The 21,309-nt window shown below is 40.9% G+C and overlaps 2 protein-coding genes across 3 annotated transcripts; one reads left to right on the top strand and one right to left on the bottom strand.

Moving 5' to 3' along the window:
• Positions 1-1,625: 1,625 nt before the first annotated feature.
• On the bottom strand, positions 1,626-13,088 carry fbxo8 (F-box protein 8). Its single transcript, XM_040187037.2, has 8 exons — positions 12,670-13,088; positions 11,098-11,206; positions 10,887-10,970; positions 10,150-10,294; positions 8,816-8,942; positions 8,617-8,735; positions 7,662-7,858; positions 1,626-4,113 (listed from the first exon to the last, which is right to left on the bottom strand). Exons 2-8 carry the CDS (start codon positions 11,204-11,206, stop codon positions 3,926-3,928), a joined length of 969 nt encoding a protein of 322 aa, XP_040042971.1. The 5' UTR covers positions 12,670-13,088; the 3' UTR covers positions 1,626-3,925.
• cep44 (centrosomal protein 44) lies at positions 12,898-21,233 on the top strand. 2 transcript variants are annotated; one of them, XM_040187036.2, is made up of 10 exons: positions 12,898-13,405; positions 13,825-13,972; positions 14,138-14,275; positions 15,488-15,586; positions 16,032-16,214; positions 16,312-16,440; positions 17,531-17,629; positions 17,859-17,927; positions 18,184-18,221; positions 19,410-20,356. In XM_040187036.2, exons 1-10 carry the CDS (start codon positions 13,314-13,316, stop codon positions 19,447-19,449), a joined length of 1,035 nt encoding a protein of 344 aa, XP_040042970.2. In that variant the 5' UTR covers positions 12,898-13,313; the 3' UTR covers positions 19,450-20,356. The 2 variants fall into 2 exon arrangements, with proteins under 2 accessions (XP_040042970.2, XP_077936301.1); XM_078080175.1 differs by lacking the exon at positions 19,410-20,356 and adding an exon at positions 21,086-21,233 and having other exon boundaries at positions 13,098-13,405.
• The last annotated feature ends 76 nt before the right edge of the window (positions 21,234-21,309 follow it).

The raw sequence follows: 21,309 nt of genomic DNA, 5'->3' as shown, positions 1-21,309 counted from the left end.
GCGAGCCTTTCAATGATCCTTCATACCTGGAGTTTAGTTGTGTGTCGTCGAGAGCACTGAGCAGTGCGTCCATTTCTGAATCATGAACGCTGATTGGTGCCGTCGGGCCCCTTACGAGCGGTACGTTTGGTCATGAAACTCAACGTCTTTTAGGTCACATTCTTTAAGTCACTGGGATCAGCTCTCAGTGACTGGCTAATAAAGAAAGACATACATAAGTATAGAGTTTGTCAAGTCAAGATGACACTGTTGCACACCATGTTCACTGGCACAGCCCTGAGAGAGGCGCTCACAACGGGACAGCTGAGCGTTGTTGTTTCACACACATAATCCAGACGTCATGTAGCCTCATTTTCTTTTTTTTATGATGCTAAACAATTAACAGATTCTGTTTGGGGAATTTAGGTCATAATCTATCTAATCATTTGTATTTTCTGACTGTTCAACAAATCACATGAACAATTAAATACAAAAATCAATCTGTGTTTTCAGTTTTATACAATGTGTTGGTTTGAGGCTTTGACCTCTGTCGGTGTGTGTGTGTGTGTGTGTGTGTGTGTTTATGGATAGGCAATGCATCGCTGCCCTCTGCACTCTTTTCAATTGCAGTACATAAAACACCACCACCCAGGAATAGCTCGTTCACACACACAAACACAGGTCAAGAGTCAAAGGTCATGTTGTGTTTGAAGAGGATTTACCATCTTAACTGTTTGATCTCAAACATGGGTGCACGCACGCACACACACACACACACACACACAAAGTGAAACAGACATACGAAAAGCAGAGGGCTGCTATCACTGCAAAGTCCTGCTGAGGGACCAAACATGTCTGTAATTCTATAGCTTTCTTTTATCACCAAAGGATCTGATTGGGTCTCATTGTGCAGAATATATTTCTTGGTTGTTTATGTGAAGACGTTTTTCTTCAAATTGTTGCTGACATTGAACATTGGATTGTGATCCATGCGACTGTAGCTAATGGTGTGCGTGCTGCTGCTCGATTGTTGATACACGGCTTATGACTGGCAGGCTTCGGTGAGTTAAACGGAACCAGAATATTACATTTCTAAGCAATTAGTTATGCTATGTACATTGCACATCAGAATTTTAAGACTTGATTTTTGGCTAAACCTCTCCCAACATTTTAACATTTATGAGATTTTAATATAAGGTTTACAGTTTATTTGCATTGCATTGTTTTAAATCGGTCTTCAGACTATAAAGAGGCAACAGTATTTAGCAAATTCTGGCGGTTTTCAAGGGGGCAATTTTGTTATGATTTATTTTAATCATATTAGCGGCAGAAAGAAATACTAATTTGTAACATTTGGGAACACAAATGTCTACACAATTTTAGTAGTATTTTGATTGTTGTTGTTGTTTTGAATGGCATATGGGGTTTTCTAATCTTAATCAGAGATTTTCTTGCAGTTTAATTGGTTGAAAAGTGCACACTTTTGTTTGGCCCGTGACTGCTTCCATCTTGACTGTGAGCTATCAACATCTTCGAGGGAGGAGTAGAAACTACATGTTCTTGTACAAGTGGGGAATGTGTGTAAGAAGTTATTATATATTTGTATCTTTTAGAACCTCGAGCTGGAGGAAATTAAAACATGGAAGCAATATCAAACCCAGATTTAATGAGTCAGATAATTTCTTAGTACATTTTGTCAATTCTTTTGGTAATCACAAAAAACAGATACAAATACACAACAGGAAGTGGATTTCCTTCATATTTAAAAAAAACAATGAAGTTATAGCTCTAAATCAGAGAGCGTCATCAGCAATAAAGAGTCATCAACACTATTAATGTTTTGAGTTAAGCCACTGTCCGATTTGCCTCCGATTTAGACATCATTTATTTTGAAAACAAATAAGAAAAGAAATAAATTATTGTTGTATTGACACTAGCTTTCTAGGTCCGGATATAGAACCTTGATCCAAAGAACCTGCTTCATTTTGTCCTGCTGTTGGTTCCTATGGAAACATTGAGAGACACCTCACTGCTGCTGGCACAGAGGGACAATTCGGATTTCACAGGGATCATTGATGGACGCGTCGTCATTGTGTCACCCATACATCCTCAGGTGTATGAAGACTTTCTCAGACGCCTCACATTCTCTCCTCCAGATGATCCAGCTTCCGCTATTTGAAAACAACAACTGACACACTAACAAATGTATTACTGTAGTGTTAAATAATAGTATTGTTTGTAATTTTAATTTGTCATTTCTGGAAGAAGCACACTTCTAGTCTTTTACAGTCATTTATTAGACTACGCGCCTAATTTAAATGACTGGATCGTGCCATTATGTCATGGCAGCAACAGCTGTATTGCTGTGATTCCTAATAGGAGGCTGTAGTAATTTGGGAGATGAATATGCTAATTGTACAAATGAATTGAATGAAAGCCCAGCAGGACTATTGGGAAAACAGAAGAACTTCATGAACTCTTATACAATTTACTGCACTGCCCGTGGTATTACCCGAGTCAGAAGCATTTACATCAACATCGTCTTTCTCCTCACTAGACCAACAATTTCTTTTATGATGCCTGACTTTCCCTGTACTTCAGTATCTACCATTCTCACAAAGCACTGGGATTACAAACTTCCCTTATGTAATATGTGCATAACCGCTTTAATGAATTCAATTTGAATCATAATCTGGATAAAATGTTACATTATTATCTAAAAACGGAAAATACTACATGTGCTCTCCCTTTGCTTTTACATATATGTGTGACAATCAGATTTATTATGAAATTGATTTGAATGTTTTTAGGATTTACATGTATGTTCAACAATTTCACACATATCATACTTGGAATTCTCTTTTATAAATTCGTTACGTTTGAGCTGTAAAGAACCAAAATAATGATATACAACATACTCACACACAGAATCAACATCAGTGCCAAGGTCATCGGTCAGCAGCCCTTATTGCCTCAACAATAAGCACAACTCGCTGGCCCCTCAAAAGGACGCGCGTGCGTGCGCACACACCCACACACACACGCACACGCGCGCACACGCACACACGCACACGCGCGAACACGCACACACGCACACATGCTGTGGGTTGAGTCCAGTCCCTGCGGTCACGCAATACGCCGGCGTGTGTGCTGCTACTGTGTAGCTGTTCTACGTAGTATTGTCTACACCGTGTGTAGTGCAGCGAAGAAACATTCACACTGAGGACGATAAAGTCCAACGTTTGAAGTCTTTGTGCAGTTGGGAAGATCGGAAGACATACACACAAACACCACAAGGAAAGGGAGCGATTAATTATTAGCGACATCGTTTTTCATGAAAGTGTGGTTTTCTTGTTCATTTCACTCATAAGATGGAAAAGATGGTAAGAATAAACAAACACATTAGGTACTAGCCACAGAAAGACAGATTTGACCTTCTGCTTGTTACCACAGGACAACGCATCAAGGGCACAGAATAGTTACGATGTTACTTCCACTGGGGAATGCTACTCGACATCTTAGTGGGTGTGATTGGTGTCCTGCCGTCACTTGTCTCACTAGTTAAGCAGGAATCTGCTGTCCAATAGGAAAACAGCAGGACCGAATATGCTATGGAGGCTATGCCCCTCTTCCTCCTCCTCCTCCACCAATCAGTAGTCGCCAGTCGTCAGTGCAGAGTGAGACCTCGTCCCCATGGTTCCACTTAAAAATACTCCTTTGCAGTGATACGGTTTGAAAGACGTTTCAGATAAGATCGAATAACTTTTATCACAGTGCAGTGGTGACTTCCATTTGTTTTTCTAGCCCTTCTTGGACGATAAATTAGTCGTCAAAAAAATAGTTAAAATCCACTTCCACAGTGTTGGATACTTTCAAGTTAGAAACCCTTCCAACGGTCCTTATTCTTCAGTGCAGTGAGCATCCCTGGGCCCCCGTGTGGGTGGAGCTATGCAGCCACATGGCCAATCAGGTAAATGTTGTCATAGAGGTGGCCGACAAAGTCATCCGAGACGTTGTGTGCTGCTCGGCGAGTGTTCCTGATAAACTCCCTCTTGGACATTTTGTTTTTGACGTGGGGGCTGGTCAAGTCGATGGACAGCAGGATCAGACTGTAGCACAGCACATACACCGCATCTGCAGAGAAATGATAAAAGCAGTTCATGTTTCCAGCCAGCTTTCCTGCAGAGCTCAGGCGTAGGCGGGTCATTTCTGTAGTGTTCGAACGTAGAGTTTAGAGCCACAGACGACCTAAACACAGGACTAACATACTTAAGTAATAATTTGACTTAAATGAATGATCTTTGTTGAGTGGCAGTTGATTCACACTTTTATTTTGTCATTATTATTATTTAATTATGTGTCAGTCGAGTCCAGTTCTCTGGTTAGATAGAGACACCACCCTGTCATGGAATTCAAGTATGTTTAATAAAGTCATGGCCCAAGCCTCTCCTCCCACCAAAATATGAATAAAGGAAGAACCATCATAAAGGGGGAGAAAAAGGGCAGTTAAATACTTATACAATTACATCCGAAAATGATGGATGAGACACATAAATCTATACTGTGCTACTTAAAAAACGCTCTCCCGAGAAGGAAAGGGTAGAGCAGCAGAGAGACTAAAGAGCTGACTTGAGAAAGGCAGCCATCCATCCATCCATCTCCAGCCTTGGGCTCAAAAACCATTTCACTAATCCTACTAATCCTTTGAGAAGTCCAAAGAGTTAACAGTAATGGAGTAAGGGATTGGCTTCCACATGGTCTGCTGACATTAGCCAAGCCCTCAGTTGGTAAATCCACGGCACGTAACAATACTAAGTCCAGGAATTATTTGAAAATAAAACGTTGCTGGTTTCCCTCTCATTTTTTAGTGGGCCAATGTGTCAAAAGCTTTAAGGCTTTTCAGCTTTAAAGTAATTCATTCCGTCACTAGAGTTGTTGTCCCTTAACTTCAGTAACTGTTGTAACATAAAAGTTGTGACTCAAACACTAGACACATAAATGGAATCACTCCTCAATCAACTGAGTGTGTTTATCGTCTCCAGAGGATCAAGCCTCTTCATTCGGGACAGTCCATGAGCTTTCCTCCAGCACCACCTCCAGGTCAAAGGGTGAACGCACACAACCGTTAGGACAGTTTGTGTACCCGGTTGTGTCTGAATGGATCATTTTAGCTCCACGCAGATGTACTTTGTCTAAGTATATATTTTCCGCTAAGCAAAAAATACATTACAGAATAGAAAAGTCCAAAACATGTGCAATGTAACATGCAACACAGGCTCTTTGAGAGTGGCGCTGTGCAGAAACTCCACCAAATCAGAAGGATCTAGGCTAGTTTGGCGAGCCTTAAAACATATAAGATGGCTCTCCGTAACGCAAGAGCATCTTATTACTCATCATTAATAGAGGAAAAATAAAAACAACTCCAGGTTTCTCTTCAGCACTGTAGCCAGACTCTGTCGAGCTGTGTATTCCTTTGGACCTCACTAGTAACAACTTCATGAACTTCTTCAATGATAAGATTCTGACTATCAAAGAGAAAATTGATGGTCTCCTGCCTTCAACCAGTGCCGACCTGTCCTCCGATGTAGGAACCTTGGATGCAGTAGTGGGCCCTGATGCCTGTTTGATGCCTTCTCTTCCATCAACCTTGATCAACTGAATTTTCAAAGTCTAAATCTTCTACTTCCGACTATTCTGACTAAGCTGCTTAAGGACGTTTTTCCTTTAGTTTGCACATCCTTATTAGATATTATGAATCTGTCTTTGTTGACAAGACATGTACCACAGTCCTTCAAGGTAGCTGTAATTAAACCTCTTCTTAAGAAACCTACTCTTGCTCCAGAGGTGTTGGCTAACTACAGACCTATCTCTAATCTTCCCTTCCTCTCTAAGATCCTTGAGAAATCCGTCGCAAATCAATTATGTGACTTTCTACAAAACAATGCTTTGTTTGAGGATTTCCAGTCAGGATTTCGAGTGCATCACAGTACAGAAACAGCACTGGTGAAAATTACGATTGATCTTCTACTTGTATCGGACCAAGAACTCATCTCTTTTCTTGTCTTGCTGGACCTCAGTGCCATAGACCATTGTATCCTGTTGCAGAGACTAGAACATTTAGTTGGTATCAAAGGAACTGCACTCAGCTGGTTTAAATCCTGCTTATCGGACCGATCCCAGTTTGTGCTTGTAAACGGTGAATCCTCAAAGACCACCAATGTTGATCACGGAGTCCCACAAGGTTCTGTACTTGGACCGATTTTATTTACCCTCTATACGCTTCCTTTGGGCGATCTGATCAGGAAACACCGCATAAACTTCCATTGTTATGCAGACGATACTCAACTGTATCTGTCGATCAAATCAGAAGAGACGGACCAGCTAGATAGACTTCAAGAATGTCTTGGAGACATCAAAACTTGGATGACCGGCAACTTCCTGATGCTAAACTCAGAAAAAAACAGAAGTTATCTTGATAGGCCCAGAGCGCCTTCGAAGCCAGCTGTCACGTGATACAGTTTTTATGGATGGAATTGCTCTGGTACCCAGCAACACCGTCAGGAATCTGGGAGTTCTCTTCGACCAGGATATGACCTTCAACTCGAATATAAAGAGCCCTTAGTAAGCCGCTATTGGCTTAGACTGACTGGTCCTGACACCTGCCGCGGCCCTGCTGACGCCTGCTGCTGCCATCATCATCATCATTATTATTTTAGATATTAATTATATTGCTGTACTCTTAAACCAACATTACCCTCTCCTAGTCTTTGTGCTCTCCCCCCCCACACGCTTCTGTGGATGGTGGTTCTATCTGATGGTGGTTGCCCCTGCCGTGGTCCTGCTGTGCGCCTGGCTTACTACTCACTATTACTTGAATCATTTCTGTCATAGGAATTGCATTTATTATACATTGTTCATTCTGTAAACATGGCATCCATTGTAGTCTGTCCATCCCGGGAGTGGGATCCCTCCTCTGACGTTCTCCCTAAGGTTTCTTCCCTTTTCCCTCTTGGAAGGTTTTTTTCATTTTTTGGGGAGTTTTTCCTGTGCCGATGGTGGGTTTCGGGACAGAGGATGTCGTATGTGTACGGACTGTAAAGCCCTCTGAGGCAAATTTGTAATTTTGGGCTATACAAAATAAAATGAATTAAATTGAACATAAAGTGTCCACAGGTAGCAATAATATATTTTTTTAAATTTGTATTTTTTTTTTAAATGTCAGCAATCTTGGTCACAATTTCTAATATATATAATATTAGATTTGTCCTGGCATGAAGCAGTGTGTACATTGTACACACCTCTACGGACACCTCTATGGACTGGACTAGTTAAATAAGAACCTAATTAACTAACTAACTTTATAGTTTAGCTTTCTTGAAGGAATTGCACTTCCTCGGTTCTTGTTGGTTCTGTTCCCCTCTTGGTTGAATGCCCTTATTGTAAGTGACTGTGGATAAAAGCGTCAGCTAAATGATAAATGTTTATATAAGATGAATAGTCCCGTGACCTGACCCATGACCACCACAACACAAGCGATCCATTGTGGTTAATGCCACGCATGCTCTCCCTGTCTTTGGTCGACTTATTAAGACAAGTGACTTAACTTTTTAATGAGTTGCCCAAAAGGGCCTGGGCAAATATGTTCTATGTATATTCATTTGAACCAGAATTGTTTTACTAACCAGGACTGAGGCCCAGCTCTCGGACGAGGCCTGGGTTACAGGTACAAAACCTGTGGCTGAACTTTGTGATGAGGGTCTCCAGATACTCTCCTCTCTCCTCGGGGGCGTGGATGTGTCTGAAGAAGTCCCGCAGAGCGTTGGGGAGGAACTGGTTGCTGAAGTTGTGGAGGGTCACCAACTCATCCAGGACATCCCGTCTGCACATCCATAGACACATACAAATACACAGTTTTATATTTGCTCACAGGTAATACCAATAATGTTTATTTCACATCATAGCAGAAAGTTTAAAAATAAGCAGTAAAATGCGCGTCGCAACATCCCCCCAGGATTTCTTTATCAAAAAAGGAGCCAATGCAGAATAATATATCATACATATTAGGCTGTGTGCAGTTAAATTTGATTAAATAAACATTGCGGCAAACAATGTTTGGCCTCCGCACCACATCCACGTCTGATGAACCCTCACGCTGTCATAACCACGGCCTTTTGATTGTTCTGACCAAAAGTCTAAACTGATCTGATTAAGATTATAGATTGCACTGAAACAAATACGGTTATAATAATAAAAAAACTCCGCTATCGGCGGTACCTTCAATTTGGAGTGAAAGGTTAAAGGTTGGAGGGTAAAAGAAGACGCTGTAGAGATCTTAAAGCTGATTGGCAAAGGTTTGTCACGTCACAGCAAAGCTGTTTTATAGCGAAGATCACGTTATCACCTTTTCTCCTTGTCTCACTCCAATCTCAGAAACGCCGACCAGTAAACCCCCCCGGCCCCCTCTCAAAAAAATCTCTTCGATCTACATGATTTACGTGGATGACATATATTGATTTCAAAACAGCAAATTTTGTCAAAAAGCGTGTCTCCAGGTATGTTTTGGACCTTTAGACAACACAGAAAAATTGCATTAGAGAGTTGTTGTCACAGAGGTCTAGTGGAAGTTATTCTGTTAACCTCTCATCCAGGTAAATCCTCAGCGTCTTCCAGTGGAGGCGTGTGGTGTAAAAGATGAACTTGGCCAGCTCTGTCGGATGATCCACTAGGATACCTTTAGACATGAAATAACTGATGCCCTACACAGAGAGAGAGAGAGAACGCATCTTGTGAATGCATATCTGTGTGCTCCCACAGACATGTGTGTGTCATTTGTTACCTCCTGGGCGTTAGCATTGAATGACAGGCAGCCTTCATCTAGCTGTAAGTAGAGTCTTCTATATGAGAAACCTGCAGGTAGTCTCCGGTTGTAGATGGAGCAGTGTCCCCATGTGGACTTACACAGCCTAATGGAGCGACACAAATGTGGTGAAAAACTAAAGCAAGGTTCTTGCACCATTTCAAAAGTAAAATGTAATGCTTTTTAAGACCTTTTTAAGACCTCAACAAATATAATTTAAGACCCAAAAATGTCACAATTTCTTTGGAATACGCAATTTATTGCCTCCTACAATGGAAATCAAATTTTTTTCAAATTAGGAGACAGTATAATAACTGACAATAACCCTTCCAACACTGTTTGGCCAATATAGATGTAAACTATCAGTGATTCCTTTGTGATGCAGAACAGAGCCAACATAACATACATACGTTTGGATTACACTAAACAACACAATGCATTGCAAATCGGGGAACATGGCAGCAAAGACGCCACGTATGTCATCATTAGATTTAATTTTTTCATGTGCGACTCGACGGCTTTGAGCCCCATGGTCCCTAATGAAAAGGTCTTTTTGCATAGTTTACACATTGCCTCATTGTTGTTTTCAACCGGCTCCAACCACCTCCTAAATGCATCCTCTTCCATCCACTTGTCGTTAAATTTGCACTTCCCCATCTTCTTTGCATTTTCAACCTCACATCGACAACCGCGTAATGGCGATACGCAGCCTGACGTCAGCGTCTGTAGCCGACGTACCGTAAACAGCTATTAAATTGCGGAGACTCATTTCGCACAATACTAAATTAATCAACTATTAGATGTTTTACGATGCGCCACTGTGTCGTCATTAAGCGCACCGGCAAAAAAATTAATACATACAGCAACTTTACGTGAAATTTAAGACAATTTAAGACCTTAGCTACCCGAATTTTAATTTAAGACATTTTAAGACTTTTTAAGGACCCGTGGGAACCCTGTAAAGGCTTGTCTGGTTATTTGACAGAAAACACCTGACAGCAGATAACAAATATACGAACATTCTCCTCAAAGACTCTCCAACATCATTTCTTTGTATGTCAGTGCGGCAGATTACAAAATGGACTCAGAGATGGACACTATTATTTTAAAGGCCCTATAGGTCCCGAAGCCTCTACATTTGCTGGCCAAAGTACATTTTTGGTGGAACAAAATGTTGCCTTTCTTAACTGTAAAGCCTTAATGAATGAAAAGACATGAACAGAATTGGAATGTTGTTTCAGATTGTTTCAGATAAAAAACTGAGTGTCTTAGCTCTGAGACTCTTGCCTAAACCTTTAGACAGAGACACGCACCCCTGCCATAGATACTCGTCGCTTCCCAGATCCTGCCACACACAGCCAGCCAGGCACAGGTCAGTAGCATTCAGGTACGACAGGATGGTGATGCCTAATTCAGGTGGCAACATCTCCAAATCTATAAAGCCATTCTGTTCCTTTCCTACAGAAACAGAGAAAAAGAAGAAGCAAAGCCGAAATAAAGATGGGTCAGTTCACATTTTAGTATTCAAGCTCCCTCGCCTCTAAATCAACGTGTTCTTAAAGGGTTTGCCTGCTCAGTGTTCCATACGAGATTAAGAGATTTTTATGTTTTGTTCTATGACATAAAATGCGACAGTAAATACCCAACTCTTTGAGACAGTTGTTAACCGGCGGCTAAACAAGACAGCAGGAGTTGTGGCGGCCTTGGAGAGTCATTAAACCCACCACTGAGAGTCATCGACTCAACTAAAATTGCGTTCTACGAGGCTGAAATCCTTTAAGCAGTTTCAAGCCTAACCTTAATGCAGCAAAAATGTATGATTCTTGAAGGATCACGTATGTCTTATGGAATGTATCATCCTGTAACATTCAACGGAAGCGATGACTTCTTCTGTCGGTGGGCAACCAATCCCTGTTATTTCCGACTATGATGACTGTATGCACTCACCATCAGAAATAACGGCAAAGAGAAGGGCAACCAAAAGAACTCTGAAAACATTCAAAATACAAAATAAGAGCGAGTGTTAGTGACGAGAGGTTTTTGTCCGTACCTCCGATGCGCGTCCTCAGCAGATGATAGATGTCAGGGCCGTAACACGGCTGAGGATCTCTTCTCTGGGGACCTCCATCTGTCCCTAAAAGAAGAAACATTCATTATTCTACTTTTTGTTATTGTGTGACTTTACCTGACTTGCTTAATGCTAAAATGAAAAAGTTTTGTAATACTAGCAGTCACGCATAAACTTTAAAAGTAATAACTACCTAGCACATGTCTTCCTCCTCCGTCTCCTCGGTCAGCTAGTCGGTCTGCAAGCTCTTCCTGAAGCTGCCGCTGTTGTCTGGGAGGCAGCCTCCACAGTGCCTGACCCATCTGTAAGGACAAGCACGTCACTTGCATGATGATATATAACAACCATATCCTGTCACAGAGCTGACCTACATGTGTGGTAATACGTGTAAAAAAATGAGAAAAAGACTAATCATATGTGAACTTTTTCCAACCATGCTTTGACCTATAGCAAAAAAATAAAAATCTTTTAGGGGGGACAATAAAAAAATTGAAAAGTACAATAGCCTGCTTGCATAAATATGCACACCGTTTGATCTTTTTAGAACACTTAGCCCTTTTGGGTTCTCTTTACTTGGCAATATTTGTTCCACTCTTCTTTGCAAAAGATGTGTCAGATTCAGAGAGCATCAGAGCCCTCTTCAGATCACCTGACAGATCTTCCATTGAATTCAGGTCTGGGCCATGCTCTTGTTGATTTGGATGTATGAGTAGTGCTGCAAGGTGAAAGTCCTCATCGTCTTTGGCTTTCTAACAGAAGACTGCAGGTTTTGAACCCAAATTGACTGGTTGACTGGAGCAGTACACAGCCAGTACTTGCCAGGAATTCCTGCAGCTCCTTTAATGTTGCGGTACGCCTCTCGGATGCTTCCCTGACCTTTTTCCTTCTCGTCTTTTCATAAATAATGGAGGGATGTCCAGTTCTGGATAATGTCACTGTTGTGCCATATTTTTTTTTATTTGGAATTAATCAGCATCACTTTAAACGATGACGGGTGTCTACTGACTACTATTTAACGAGTTTGAATGTGATTTTGGTCAATTCTGAACACCACCAAATTTATAAGAGTATGTGCAAACTTATGTAATCACATTACTTTACTTTTGAATTTCCCCCCAAAAGAGAACATTTAATCGATGTGTGTGTTAGTGAGTCACTAGTTGGGCCAAAAAATGATGAATATGGCCAAAAATAATGAACCATAAAACTCAACACAGGATACACTGAGTCTCACTTAATAATAAAGATTATTTTGACATTGATGTTAGCATCGTAATTTAAATCATCAGAGCTGAGTCACAACTCTGTACTGATTTAAATTGCTTTAATACAAACAAAGTAGCTGGTCATTCCTGAGTGTTAAACTGCCCTGGCCTCCTTTCCCTCTCCGGCTTTCTAACGTCAGCTGTGTGTTGCATAAACAAATCCATAACACTGTTGTAAACATCAACGTTGGAAGTTAGAGCTAGCAAGGTAGTCTGACCTTAAGTCCCGCCCTTCCTTGTATATTATTGGCCACACGTATCACCGCAGCGTTCAAAATGGAACATTATTGGCTGAATATGCTTTCACTCACAATCTAGTCTTACAAATCCCAGAGTTAGCTTACAAAGCTAACGTTAGTTTAAGTTGACGAAGATAGCGTTAACCCAAACCAAGGGATTTTTGCTGCACTATTAAAGTACGTCGTCCCTATTTATTTTTCGAGCACGGGGCAGTATTTTCTGTTGAGTAAGATATACCGGCGTAACCCTGAACTACTTACCTGAGTTTATTAATTCCGCTGGTAACCCGACATGTAACATTAGCTACACAAGCAACTTGTTACAGCTCTCAAACGTATCCGGTTGTCATGTCACTTAGCAAAGCACAGTTAACACTATAGCCGTTGCTCCCGTGCTCAGGAGAAACCTTTCATATGGTCGTTCTATAACTAGTTGCCATCATCTTCTGTTCTCACTCCTCCTCCCAGGCCCTCTGCCCCTCCCCCTGTTCTCTCCCCGGTCATCACAGAAGCAGATGAACTGTGTGAAAATGAAGACTTTTAGTCAAACGCGTTCTTTTTCTCGGTGGATACGCGCTGCCTGTGACTGCTGATCAACTAACGTTGCCCTCAACGAAAAAAGAAGAGGCAGAAAGGAGTGCGCGAGGGGACCACGTCACTGACGTCAACCTGCGTGCAACAGCCAATCGTGTTCCGTGCTGTTGATTACCCGGTAGAAACAAAACGTCTGTTCCTGTTGCCCCGACGGGACGAAATATAACACTGGAAGACATCAGCGAACTTACTCTTAGCTATCACACTTTCATATTCAAACACGAAGTGCAGGTGGTACGTGTAGTGGTATTTGCCCTGCACAACACAAGCTGTGTCCGGTTAGCGCGTCTTGCTGGTTGTTACAGATAAAGATGCTGTCCACCGGAGATGTCCAAGGATGTCTTCGTAAACTGGAAACTCTCCTGCGGGCGATAAAGTACCTGGGACATGTCGACTACAACGGGTAACAAAACAATAAACACAAAGCTTTATAGAGCTTCATAAAAGCACAGCAAGTGTCTATAGTGCTAGATGCCCGCGTCACCTCGCAAGTTGATATTTAGTTTACTAGCTAACTTGGCGCAGCAGGAAGCTAACTTTAGTGTTAGCGTGTAAGATCTGACTTCTTAATAAAAGCTTTTACTGTGAACCTCAAGGTCATATTCATTCATAAGTCTGTAAATCATATATAGACGTAATACATTACAAACATAATTAAATAGATACAGTATGTATGATATACAGTCTATAAAACATACCTTTTGACACACTAATAATTACTGCACACACAACGAAAACAAAATCCAATTGTTTAGCGTTACTTATTCAAATATTATATTATTAGAGAATAAATTAAAACGGACTGTTCTTTTTTTCCGACAGCCTTTCCAAAGGAGATCCATCTGCTTTTCTACCAATTGTGAGCTTCACACTCACCTCCTTCTCTCCACCTTTCGCTGAGCAGCTAATGGAGGCCGGACTGGAGCTGACCGGCAAAACTGACCTCCGATTCACTGACACTCTTTATAAGGTAACACATACATCTCTGGTCCCCTTCCCCTCTGAAACTCTTTACGACTACTAACCCTCTTTTGTACTGGTGATTTTTATTTTAGACTCTTAGCTATTCTTCAAAGCTGCTGTGCTTCACTATGAGTGTGTGTTTGTTTCTCTGTGTGTCTGTGTGTGTGTGCAGGTGTTGCGAGATATCTTCAACTATAAACCTATACTGACCAAGCAGCAGTTCCTCCAGTGGGGTTTCTCTCAAAGGAAGATCTCTGTCGTCTGCGACATTATTGACCTGGTTCTGCAGAAACACAACCAACTGAAGAAGGTACAGAATTTTGTAATGGTTTATTGTTTTTTTTATTGTCTTGAAAGCAGATTGCAAGAATCTGTATCTGTAATTTGAAAACATTAGAGGCAGCAATATATTCTGGCTTCTTTTATAGAGCAATTTTATATCATGAAGATCATTACACTTATTAGTTCTGGACAATCGTCAAAAATGTCAGGGTCTAGTGACAAACTGGAGAGACTGTGTGTAAAACACAGAGCGTCTCCACAATCTCAAGACAGAGTGTAGTTTTGTATTCTAGAAAATATAACGCCTGGGCATGCCTAGTGTTACTTTTGTGAAAATTCCTTGTTGGTTTGATTTATATTTAAGGTGAAGGTGTTTTCAGTTGGCCACTTAAATGACAGCTCTAGGCAAGGCAGGGACAATAGGCATTTCGACAATAAAGTAATTTAATGTTTCTGGGATTTCCTAAACCAACAGCCAGATTTTAGTTGTCTTTCTCGGACAGGAGGGCAGTGTAAAGACCTCCGAACTGGAGTAACGTGATCCACTCTCTTCATCTTAGTGAGGACTCGAGCTGCAGCATTCTGACTGACTCTCCACACACCATTACAATAGTCCAGTCTATTGAAGATGAGTTCATGGACAGTTTGTTCCAAATCCTATTGAGACATAAGTCCTTGAATCCTCAATATTTGCTCTGTGATAATAGGCCGATTTTGTAATTGTCTGAATATAGCTGTTGTGATTGATGTCTAAATCCATAATTACACCTAGATTTCTGGCTTGGTTTGTGTTTTTTAACATCAGGGATCAAAGCTGAGCGCTGACTTTCAAACACCAAAACAAATTCCCTTGTTTTATCTTTGTTTAATTGAGGAATATTTGGGCATATCCAGTTGTTTATTTGTTCAATGCATTTACCCAACCGTTGTACCAGATTATAATCCACTGGTAATACTTATGTAGATTTGTGTTTCGTCTGCATAATTGTGATAGCATACTTTGTTTCTTCCCATCATCTGAGGTAGTGTATATAGATGTTGAACAAGAAAAGCCACAGAATGTCATATTAGTCTGCTCTGATGTAAAATTATCTAAAGACACAAAGTAAGTCATAAGAGCATTTGCCCAAAGTTTGATGACTGACGTGGTCCAGCTCAGTTGGCTGGTCGGCAGCTCCGGATCAAACTGTATTTTCGTGATGATCTGACCATCTGAGTTATGTGTTTATGTGTTTTGTAGCCGAGAGTCAGATGTCCTGCCTCACACAAGGATAAGCGAGGAGAATCTCATCCTGCACTCACTGATGCAGACACTGTAAATCCAATACCACTGCTAAAGGTACACAATATCATTATTTTGCACACCACTCAATGATCTAGTTAACACATACTACTGTAAAACAATACAGAGTTAAAAAGCCATTGATATTGCCTATTATAAATGAATCCAATCTTGGGTAGTTTTGTTTTTATCTATCAGCTGTTCATCAGCGTTGCATAAGTTGTGAGTGTCTTCAATGTGCTTTTCAGAAGCTGTGTCTTGTTAACGAGAACCAGTTCATACTTTATATCGGTTACCTGCATCCAGCACATTGTCACAGGCACCTGTAACCTAATTTAATGTCACTGAAATGTAACGGGCCGTTAGCAAGGATGTCAAGTGGGGAACGAGCATCAAGTAGCAGGTAGGGGGTTGATGTTTACACAAAGGTGTGATGTGTCAACACTGAGTGATCAAAATGTACAGCAAGAAGTTTTCTTCATTGTGTTTTTATGCTTTTAAGGTGTTCGAGAGACCATTTGTTGTTAATCACACAGAACATTCGTCAACTTCTCCCACAAACTCCTCCCATGTGGAAGAATTATCCTCCCATGATATGTTAACCTGGACTTCTCACAATGAAGAGTATTCCTCCAATTCTCTCGGAAATGGGATCACAGAACTGGCAGGATGCAAGAAGGAAAAGGTTAACAATCTATATATATAAAAAAAAAAAAATATATATATATATATATATATATATATATATAAAATGTAATGAAACTGCATCTACTGTTTGTCAGTCATCAGAGGTAGAGGAAAGGCTCTCGGCACTGGAAGCTCAGCTAGACGGTCTTCTGTCTGGGATGGACAGACTCAACATCCTGGAGAAACGCCTGGAGACACTTGAAAAACAGAGAATCACAGACAAGGTGCATTCATCCTTTCCACCTCTTTAATATTTTTGCTATTTGACAGGCAGCAAGAAAAATGTAATATAAAATGGGTAGCTTAAGTCACTCAATCTGTTTGGTTCATACAAGATTCAGAAAGTTCAAGGATGTAACATCGGCCCGAAGATAAAAAAAAATAGGAATGGGAAAGAAACATTTGTTATAAGACTTGAAAGAAAAATACCCTGCTACGTTACACTATTTAGAAACTAAGGAAACACTACAAACTGGTGTGAAACCTCTCTTCAGATCTACTGGTTATTAAATGACCAGAGAGACCAGAGAAACATCTTTTCCAAGCAACACATGTCTGCTTAACAAATAAAGGTTATCAAAGTTATCCAACTAACGCTGGAGAGTTTTTCAGATAAATGCAAATAAAAAGCCAAATTGAAATAACACTAGCCTATGATGAAATCTGCCGGTGTAGACTACGTTCCATAGCGCCACCCCGCCCGGATGGCCCGATTTAAAGATCTACTTTAACGATAACTAGTACAGTTATCCACCAAAGACAATGTAGAAAACATGTGAAATGGGGGCTATGCCTTGATATATCCAAATAAATATAGATAAATAGGCATTATAAAACAAAATAGAATGCAAACCATACGAAACAGTCCCACCTTCCGTGTAAACCGCAAAAACAACTATTAACCTGACTTCTTTATTGTGGATTCATTAATAAGTCAGTTTAATTGTATTTTCTATTTAATGCCAGATCCCAACAGAGGTCCTTTAAGATTTCCTTTCCCATGGAGGAAGTCCGTACATTGTTCTTTTATTAAACCAACTAAATAGCCTTATGGTATTTATCTTATGTCATTTCTCTCTCTACACGGTTGTGTGTTTACAATTCCACCCCGATGAGCACACACACACACACACACACACACAGACATGTGGGTGCACACACAGGTGAGCACACTCCAACCAGCAGATAGAGGAAAACTATGTTGGTGCCCCTTACCCCCTAATAAGCTGTAAACTCAGAGAAAGCTTGTAAAGAAATAGCTTACTTCAGCCTGTGATATGTTGCCACCTTTCCTTTCTTCCTGTTCCATTCCAGAATGAAGGAGAAGTAATCACTATACCCAGAGAGAGCTGGGAAAACCTGATGAGCAGAGTGCTGTTATTGGAGACTAAACTAGATCTGAGCAATATACAGGTAAAGTACATGCTGGGACATTTGATTTTCATTTAATCTTAATATGTAATCACTGAATGACTTTTTTTCTCTGCCCGTTAATCTGTAAACTTTATTAAGTATGTTAAAGCATTTTCACATGACAATGGTGGGTTGTATCAAATGCCAATCAAAACAATTGTTGTTTATTTCATACATTACAAAATTATTTTTAAAAATGACGTTTTTTGTTGTTGTATCTTTATCTTAGTTGAGTGTGCCCCTGCCATGTCCGCCAACTACCTCTTCCTCTTCTTGCACCACGTCTGATGCCTCAAAGGTGAGACAGCGCAAAGGACTCATCTTGATGTCACTTTTGTTAAGAATAAGCCACTATTAAAGAGTTCCTGCTTTTCAATGATCTAGTCAGGAACAGTATTGCACAGAGCACTGCTTTTACTTTCATGGTGTGCTACATTCTTAATAATATAACAAATCTTTACATCAATGCATTCTTTACATTTATTAGATTATTTATTTATTTTTACATGGCAATAAGAAAGATGCTTTCTTGTATATCCTGCTTCTTTTTCCAGGAGGACCTCAAGGACAGACTGGAGAGAATCACCAACATGTAAGTTCTCCACACTTTGGTTTGGTTGGATACAGTGGGTACAGAAAGTATTCAGACCCCTTATACATTTTTCACTCTTTGTTTCATTACAGCCATTTGCTAAAATCAAAAAAGTTCATTTCATTTCTCACTAATCTACACTCCGCACCCCATCTTGACAGAAAAAAACAAATGTAGAAATGTTTGCAAATTTATTAAAAAAGAAAAAACTGAAATATCACATAGTCATAAGTATTCAGACCCTTTGCTGTGACACTCATATTGAACTCACATGCTGTCCATTTCTTCTGATCCTCCTTGAGATGGTTCTACTCCTTCATTGAAGTCCTGCTGTGTTTAATTGTGAACAAGTGATTGGACTTGATTAGGAAAGGCACACACCTGTCTATATAAGACCTTACAGCTCACAGTGTGTCAGAGCAAATGAGAATCATGAGGTCAAAGAAACTGCGCAAGGAGTTCATTGACAGAATCGTGGCAAGGAACAGATCTGGCCACGGTTACAAAAGAATTTCTGCAGCACTCAAGGTTCCTAAGAGCACAATAGCCTCCATAATCCTTAAATAGAAGACGTTTGGGACAACCAGAACTCTTTCTAGACCTGGCCATCCAGCCAAACTGAGCAATCGTGGGAGAAGAGCCTTGGTGAGAGAGGTAAAGAAGAACCCAAAGATCACCGTGGCTGAGCTCCAGAGAGGCAGTAGGAAGATAGGAGAAAGTTCCACAAAGTCAACCATCACTGCAGCTCTCCACCAGTCAGGGCTTCATGGCCTGATGGAAGCCTCTCCCCAGGGCAAGACGTATGAAAGCCTGCATAGAGTTTGCCAAAAAACACATCAAGGACTCCCAGACCATGAGAAATAAGATTCTCTGGTCTGATGAGACCAAGATTAAATGTTTTGACGTTAATTCTAAGCGGTATGTGTGGAGCAAAGGGTCTGAATACTTGTTATGACCATGTGATATTTCTGGTTTTCTTTTTTAATAACTTTGCATGTATACATTTGTTTTTTTCTGTCAAGACAAGACTTGTACATTAATGAGAAATAAAACTAACTTTTTTGATTTTAGCAAAATGCTGCAATGAAACAAAGAATGAAAAATTTAAAGGGGTCCGAAAACTTTCTGTACACACTGTATATGAGATTTATTTATTCATTTTTTTTTGTGTATGTCTCAACATTTTAGGTTGAAGAGCACCTCCAGTCTGCTGAAGAACACAGAATGACCCACAACATATTATGACAAATAATCAAACGCCTCAGCACACTGGAGTACAGTCAATATTTTTTTACAATTATCACAAATAAATGCAAAAAACTTGAATTTCGTTAGTCATTTCTCAATATTAGGCTGACTGTGTGAGTTACAGAAAGGTCAACACAACAGAACTATTTTCTATCTATCTATAAATCACTTTTTATTGATTTTACAATGATAACGTGAACTCATGAACAAGAAAAGCTACCAGCTGAACTAATATTGGTGCAAAAAAATTATTCTGATCAAGTCAGACTCTACCCTCCTTTGTTCTATCAGCTCTCCCTTCAACTGACTCCTTCTCACTCTTGCATCCGAACGTTGCCGCAGAAACTCTCCTTTCAACTCTTTCGTCCTCTCTCGACTCTCTCTGTCCTCTTACAACAGCGACGGACTGGCAAATCCCCTCTGGCTCTGTGGCCGTCTGAACCGGTGCCATGAGAGCCACCATGCGAGCATCGGAAAGGAGATGGCTTAAATATAAACAACCTGATGACCTACTTGCGTTTCAATCTCTTCTCTGCTCCTTTCCTGCTTTTATCTCCGCTGCCAAAAGCACTTTCTATCAATCCAGAATTGAATCTTCATTATCTAACCCCTTCTCCAACCTCCTTGAACGCCATGGTTTCCCCCTCCTGTCTCCTAACCAAATTCTTACCCTGGTAACCTCTGCCCGTCCAACCACCTTCTCTCTTGACCCCATTCCATCACATCTTCTACAATCTATCGCTCCTGACCTTCTTCCATTCCTCACCTGTCTCATCAACAATGCTCTGTTATCTGGTTGTTTTCCCAATTCTCTGAAGGAGGCAAGAGTTAACCCCCTCCTGAAGAAACCCACCCTTAACCCATCTGAATAAAACAACTACAGACCAGTCTCTCTTGAACGTGCAATCTTTAACCAGCTCTCCTCCTATCTCCACCGTAACAACTTCCTTGACCCCTACCAGTCAGGCTTCAATCAGGAAACATTTATTGCCAAAATATGTCAAACATACAAGTAATTTGTCTTGGCGGTTGGTGCGTGACAGTAGACAGTGTAACAATAGACAACAAGACAGCAGTGCACAAGAAATGAAATGCTAATGCAATGGGTTAGTAGAATAAGGCCATGGGTTAGTATAAAATAAGAATAAAGTTAAAGTTTAATATTTTTTAACTTTTAAATATTTTTGAGTGCACTATCGAACAAGTGACGAGTGACCATTCCACAGAGACTGCTCTCCTTGCTGTCTCAGAGCAACGCCACACTGCTAGAGCCGCCTCTCTCTCCTCTGTCCTCATCCTTCTGGACCTCTCTGCTGCATTTGACACAGTCAACCACCAGATCCTTATTTCCTCCCTTCAGGAACTTTGTGTCTCAGGCTCTGCTCTCTCCCTTCTCTCGTCCTACCTCAACGGCCGCACTTATCGGGTAACCCGGCGAGGATCTGTGTCGGAACCTTGTCCTCTTACTGCTGGAGTTCCTCAGGGTTGCGTCCTGGGTCCTCTTCTCGCTCTACACCAACTCTCTCGGCGCTGTCATTCGCTCGCATGGCTTCTCCTACCACAGCTATGCCGATGACACCAGACTAATTCTCTCCTTCCCTCCCTCGGACACCCAGGTGGCGGCACGGATCTCTGCCTGTCTGACTGATATTTCTCAGTGGATGTCCGCCCACCATCTGAAAATCAACCCCGACAAGACTGAACTACTTATCTTTACGGGAAAAGATTCTCCTAGCCGGGACCTCACTGTTAACTTTGGCAACTCCGTGTTAACGCCCACTTTGACAGCTTGGAACCTTGGCGTGACACCCGACAGTCAACTCTCCCTGACTCCCATTAT

This window comes from Gasterosteus aculeatus, chromosome 9, assembly GCF_964276395.1.
Source record: "Gasterosteus aculeatus chromosome 9, fGasAcu3.hap1.1, whole genome shotgun sequence".
NCBI lineage: Eukaryota > Metazoa > Chordata > Actinopteri > Perciformes > Gasterosteidae > Gasterosteus > Gasterosteus aculeatus.
This window is presented reverse-complemented; position numbering and strand designations above follow the sequence as displayed.

What these genes read in the sequence shown, in the direction of transcription:
- fbxo8 (XM_040187037.2), bottom strand. Translation starts at nt 11,206, where the DNA reads ATGGGTCAGGCACTGTGGAGGCTGCCTCCCAGACAACAGCGGCAGCTT. An exon ending in GACGAGTATCTATGGCAGGG is followed by an intron (nt 8,943 to 10,149) that starts GTGCGTGTCTCT and finishes TCGCTCCATTAG; the next exon opens with GCTGTGTAAGTCCACATGGG. An exon ending in AGAGCTGGGCCTCAGTCCTG is followed by an intron (nt 4,114 to 7,661) that starts GTTAGTAAAACA and finishes ATTTCTCTGCAG; the next exon opens with ATGCGGTGTATGTGCTGTGC.
- cep44 (XM_040187036.2), top strand. Translation starts at nt 13,314, where the DNA reads ATGCTGTCCACCGGAGATGTCCAAGGATGTCTTCGTAAACTGGAAACT. An exon ending in AACACAACCAACTGAAGAAG is followed by an intron (nt 14,276 to 15,487) that starts GTACAGAATTTT and finishes TGTGTTTTGTAG; the next exon opens with CCGAGAGTCAGATGTCCTGC. An exon ending in ATCCAATACCACTGCTAAAG is followed by an intron (nt 15,587 to 16,031) that starts GTACACAATATC and finishes TATGCTTTTAAG; the next exon opens with GTGTTCGAGAGACCATTTGT.